The 6,000-nt window shown below is 41.0% G+C and overlaps 1 protein-coding gene across 4 annotated transcripts in view; it reads left to right on the top strand.

The window, feature by feature from the left end:
* LOC147014876 (calpain-1 catalytic subunit-like) overlaps positions 1-6,000 on the top strand; it is a 181,907-nt gene that overhangs the window by 165,402 nt on the left and 10,505 nt on the right. For all 4 annotated transcript variants that reach the window (XM_085853294.1, XM_085853293.1, XM_085853295.1 and 1 more), the window contains one exon: positions 5,080-5,144. In XM_085853294.1, coding sequence (XP_085709420.1) covers positions 5,080-5,144 — 65 coding nt within the window. The remainder of the gene's footprint in view (positions 1-5,079; positions 5,145-6,000) is intronic.

Genomic DNA, 6,000 nt, shown 5'->3' with positions numbered 1-6,000 from the left:
CACAAATCGTCACCTCTCTTCTCAACCAAACTTCCACTAGTCTTTCCCACAACTTAATGGTGTGGCTTAACAACTTTATCCCTCTGTAATTTCCACAGCTCTACACATCACCCTTGTTCTTGAAAATTGGAACCAGCACACTTAATCTCCACTCCTCCGGCATCCTCTCACTTTCCAAGATTTTATTAAACAATCTGGTTAACAACCCCACTGCAATCTCTCCTTAGCACTTCCATGCCTCCACTGGTATACCATCTGGGCCAACTGCCTTTCCACTTTTCATCCTCTTCACAGCAGTCCTCACTTCATCCTTACTGATCCACCCCACTTCCTGATTCACTATCTCCACCTCTTCCAACCTTCTCTCTCTCATTTTCTTCATTCATCAGCTCCTCGAAGTACTCCATCCACCTTCTCAACACACTCTCCTCGCTCGTCAGCACATTCCCATTTATGTCCTTTATCACCCTAACCTGCAGCACATCCTTCCCAGCTTGGTCCCTGTCTTGCCAATCGGTATAAATCCTTTTCCCCTTCTTTTGTATCCAACTTTTCATACAGCTCGTCATATGCCTTTTTCTTAGCCTTTGCCACCTCTCTCTTTGCCTTTCGCCGCCACTCCTTGTACTCCTGCCTACTTTCTTCATCTCTCTGACTATCCCACTTCTTTTTAGCCAACCCCTTCTTCCTTATACTTTCCTGTACTTCCTCTGCTTCCACCAAGTCTGCTTCCAGCAAGTTCCACCAAGTCTGCTTATCTGCTAACTTCCTCTGTCCAGATGTCACACCAAGTACCTTCCTAGCTATCTCCTTCACCACTTCTGCTGTCGTTGCCCAATCATCACACCCATCTTTACCACCATCCAACACCTGTCTCGCCTCCTCCCTAAATTCCACGCAACAGTCTTCCTCCTTCAGCTTCCACCATCTGGTCCTTGGTTCAGCCCTCACTCTCTTCCTCAACCTCACCTCCAAAATCATCCTACAGACCACCAATTGATGCTGTCGAGCTACACTCTCCCCTGCCACCACCTTACAGTCTCTAATCTCTTTCAGGTTGCATTTCCTGCTTTCGATGTAATCCACCTGTGTGCACTTTCCTCCACTCTTGTATGTCACCCTGTGTTCCTCCTTCTTCTTGAAATACGTATTTACCACTGCCATTTCCATTCCTTTTGCAAACTCTACCACTATTTGCCCTTCCACATTTCTCTTGTTGAGACCGTACCTACCCATCACCTTCTCGTCCTCTTTATTCCCTTCCCCAACATTCCCATTGAAATCTGCTCCAATCACCACTCTTTCATCCTTCGATACACTCTCCACCACTTCATCTAACTCACTCCAGAAATCTTCTTTATATTCCATCTCACACCCCATATGCGGTGCATATGCACTGATGACATTCATCATCACCCCTTCAATTTCCAACTTCACACATCACTCGGTCAGACACTCTCCTCACCTCCAATACCCTCTTGACATGATCTTCCTTCAGGATTACCCCGACACCATTTCTCCTCCCATCCACACCATGGTAGAACAGTTTGAAACCACCTCCAATGCTCCTAGCCTTACTCCCCATCCACTTGGTCTCTTGTACACACAGTATGTCCACCTTTCTTCTCTCCATCATATCAGCCAACTCTCGCCCTTTTTCAGTCATCGTCCCAACATTCAGAGTTCCAACTCTCACCTCCACACTTCTACCTTTCCCCCTCTCCCACTGCCTCCGGACTCGCCTTCCCCGTCTCCTTCTCCTTCGCCCAGCAGTCGCACAATTTCCACTGGTACCCTGCTGACCACCCGTACCGGTGGCGGTCGTTGGTAACCCGGGCCTCGACCGATCGGTATGGAAATTCAATTTGTTGTCCGCATAATGATTTGGCATTGGTTTTTACGCCGGATGCCCTTCCTGACGCAACCCTGGTCGCCTCTTATGACACACAGGGATATGGTGCACCTATTCTAACCAGGGCATACACCGGGCCCAGTACAACTGGTACTCATTTCGCCGACCTCGGAAGGATGACAGGCTGAGTCAACCCCCTGGTGTTATACAACTTGATATATATATATATATATATATATATATATATATATATATATATATATATATATATATATATATATATATATATATATATATATATGTATGTATATGTATATGTATAATTTCAGTGGCCCAACAGGGCTTGAACTCAGGACCTTTTGGGGCCCAAGCCACTGCCCAAACCACTGCGCCAACACCAGGCTATATAAATATATATATGTATTTTTATATTTATTTATTTTTATCTAAATATATATATATATATATATATATATATATATATATATATATATATATATATATATATATATATATATATATATATATATATATATATATGAAGGAAGAGGGTGAAAATTCACCATTTAAAAAGAACCATTATCGATATTTCTGGTGTAACCCTTTATCAAAAAACTGTGGAATCCAAAACCTCTGATTTAATATAATATAGAGAATGACAACCGCACCACCTTTATCAGCAAGTTTTATCACATATTCCTTGGTGTTCTGAAGAGCTTGAATGATGTTATGTTCCCATTTAGAGATTGTATGGAGATGAACCTGTATGAACAGGAAGCAATGTGCCAGCTTTCACATGGGGATTCTTCTTTACCTGTTGAATCAGATCCTACTTTGGAGCAACAACATTATTTCCAATGTGGTGAAAGATTTCATCAAAAAGGTTATCTGCCCTTCAATGCTGTGAATCTCATCCAGCACAATCCCCATTGTGCAAATTTTTATTTATGTCCCAAGATTCATAAACCTGATACACCAGGTCATCCTATTATATCCACCTGGAACTGTCCACTCAACTTATCAGCGAGTTTCTCCATGGAATTCTGGCACCATTGGTCACTTCATTACCTACCTATGTGAAGGATACCTCCCATGCAATTCGTCTTTTCAATACGTTCCGTTTCCAGGAAGGAGGAAATAGTCATCTCCTTTTAATCATGGACATTTCTTCTTTGTATTTCTTCCCACAAATGAGGGATTGGAGGCTCTGCAATATTTTTTGTAGCATAATCCTTGTGACTCCAAACCTGGTGTCACTACCCTCTTAAGAATGGCTGAATTAATTCTCAACCTTTCTTCTTTTAAGTTTTGGAATAATTTCTATGAATAAAAAGGAGTAGCCATGGGAACCAAAATTGGACCCTCTTATGCATATCTCTTCGTAAGTTACATCAAAGAAAACATGTTCAATAGCTGTAATGGTCCAAAACCAATCCTTCTGAAACGCTACATTGACAATTTCATTGGCGTGATGACTTCTTCTGAGGTTGAAGTGGAAGATTTTATAAATTGTTAATAATTATTATTCGTCTCTTCATTACCCTTATGCCATATCAGATTCACATGTGTGAATTTTTTGGACATCAGCATCTTTCTTTACAGCAGAGGGATTCAGCCCTTTGAGTCAATACTTTGTCGAAGTATCTTTGGCAGAGATTACAGCTTCGAGTCTTCTTAGGTATGTTTGTATCAGTTTTGCACATCTGGATTTGGGGATTTTCTCCCATTCTTTCTTGCAGATTTGCTCAAGCTCTGTCAAGTTGGATGGGGAGTGTCAGTGAAAGGTAGTCTTTGAGTCTTTCCACAGATTCTCAATGGGAATCAAGTCTGGCTTTTGTCTGGGCCACTCACGGACTTTCACGTTCTTGTTCTGAAGCCATTCCAGTGTTGCTTTGGCTGTATGCTTGGGGTCATTGTCCTGTTAGAACGTAAATCTTCACCACAGCCTTAGATATTTTGCACTCTGAAGCAGGTTATCCTCAAAGATGCCTGCATTTGGCTCCATTCATTGTTTGCTATATCCTTACAAGTATGTGCGAGCAGCGCTGGACCAATGGGGAAAAGACGAACACAGACAGTTCGGAAATGAACTTTAACAAAAGGGGATTTATTATTTACAAGACAATTTAAAATGTGAAGATACGGTGCTATGCAGATTTTAATGCACAAGCAATCAATCAAAAATGGGAAATGCAGTAAAAGAAAAAAATGTACACAAGGATAATGGTCACAAGCAATGAACAGTGCAAATGAGTACAGGAAAGAAATTAGACAAGAGGCAGAACGTAACTCAATGCCTTACCTACCATCTATATGCAAGACATGGGTACCCAATCAGATCAACCACGGAAGGAGAAGATAAGAATAGAAAGAGGAGAGAAAGGATGAGGTTTATTGGCCTCTTTGCTCACCGGGCGTGGCCGTCGTGCCTCCTCGACCCAAACGCTAAAAGGAGGGGTCAAAAGGAGTAATACTGATGGTGTCTAAATACTAAATAATAAGGGTTGTGTACTTATGTCATGACAATAAAATAATATATTTTTTATTATTACTTATGTCATCTGAAGGAAGATTATGGGAGATTGAGTAAGGGGGCAGTTTGGTCTTGACATGCAAATCGTACGACCTTTTGGCGCCATATGCAAATTAGCCAGTGCCCGTGTGCACAGCACGTGCTACGAAGCTCGTAGGTTATTTACAATTACCCCCTATGAAATGGGGATTAAAGGGGAAAAACATATCTAACCCTTTACCAACGCATTCAATCACATTCAACCGACAACACAAGGGGAAGGGACTACTCTGAACTCATACTATGGAAATAACTAAACTGAGGGACCTGTATGTTGTGTGCAATTGCCTTCAGGGCCGGTTTCTCGAACTGCAACACTAAATATGGAGAGAGATGTGAGAGTAACAGACCGAGACAATCAGCTTCGTCACGGGATATCCCAATGATTTTGAAGGCCTTGGTTTCCATGGCAAGAAGAAGGGCAAAGTGTAAGGTGGGGGTGCCACCCCAAAGGGGAAAGCAGTACTCCATTGAGCTCCAGATTAAGATCTTATGGGTTGTTAAAGATGTGAACTTTATTTTGTAAGTGCATTATAATTTGCTCGATTAACAATGTCATTATAGCTGATTGTGTGCATTAGTATAGTCGGGTTTATTTTATTCTTAATCCCACAATGTGATTTAACTTATTGTTTTGTTTCCTCTCTTTTTGTAGATCCAGAAATTGAAATCCCGACATTTGACTTCGATGCCTGCAGACAGATACTTGTTCTCATGGATGTATCCTGTTCAGTTAGGTTCAATATCCACTGTAATGTGAATGCAATATGTCCTTCATTTGAATAAGAACTTCCTGACAATCTGAAACGATTGAAGGAGAACCCCAGTGGGAAATCAAAGTTCATATCGGAGATTATTTGTTTCACAATTTCATTTTGATGATCTTGATGTTGATTTCATCAAAACATTTCAATTAATTGCTGAAATATTATATTTATAAAAGCTTTGTGTTGTTCATTACGACAATTGTGTATGAGTCTTGATGACATCACCAAGTGAAATGAAGGCAATTATTAGGACAAATGTTGGTATATTTTCTTTCTTTGATAACAAAAGATCGCTATTCCTTTTGTGTTGTTCGCATTATGTTTACCCATAATAATTTGGCATAATGCTTAGAATTGCTTACAAACTATTGCTGTTGAGATATGGTTACCATAGAAACTGGTTACCAAATAGTTTATTTCCAAAATCTAATTAGTTGGATAGAGGTTTTCATTGAATATTTATCAGAGATTCTTGACACTGCATATTGTTACATGAAAGTGGGAGGGGAGGAGGGGAGCCATCGCTAGATCGTTATAAGAATAAGCATGGTCTGTGTGTTTCGAGTAGGTTAGAGTGCCATGTATCAGGTACCTATCAGAGTAAGTGGTCTTGTTACATGTGACACTGAGGAGGCAGTGTATGTAATTTATCAACAGGATAGCTAGGAGAAGATTGTATATGTAAAAACTCTTGTGGGCAGGGCCAGATGAGGACTTGCGGTCACAAAAAGGCACAACAGGAGTGCCTTGCGCTTCAAAGGGTCATCATGAACTGTTTGACAGGTGTGTTCAAACGATGGCGGTGAGAT

Source organism: Eptatretus burgeri, chromosome 13 (assembly GCF_056783735.1).
Source record: "Eptatretus burgeri isolate ZD-2024b chromosome 13, Ebu_testis_v1, whole genome shotgun sequence".
NCBI classification, from domain to species: Eukaryota; Metazoa; Chordata; class Myxini; order Myxiniformes; family Myxinidae; genus Eptatretus; species Eptatretus burgeri.
The sequence above is the reverse complement of the archived record's forward strand: the minus strand, read 5'-3'. Positions and strand labels throughout refer to the sequence as shown.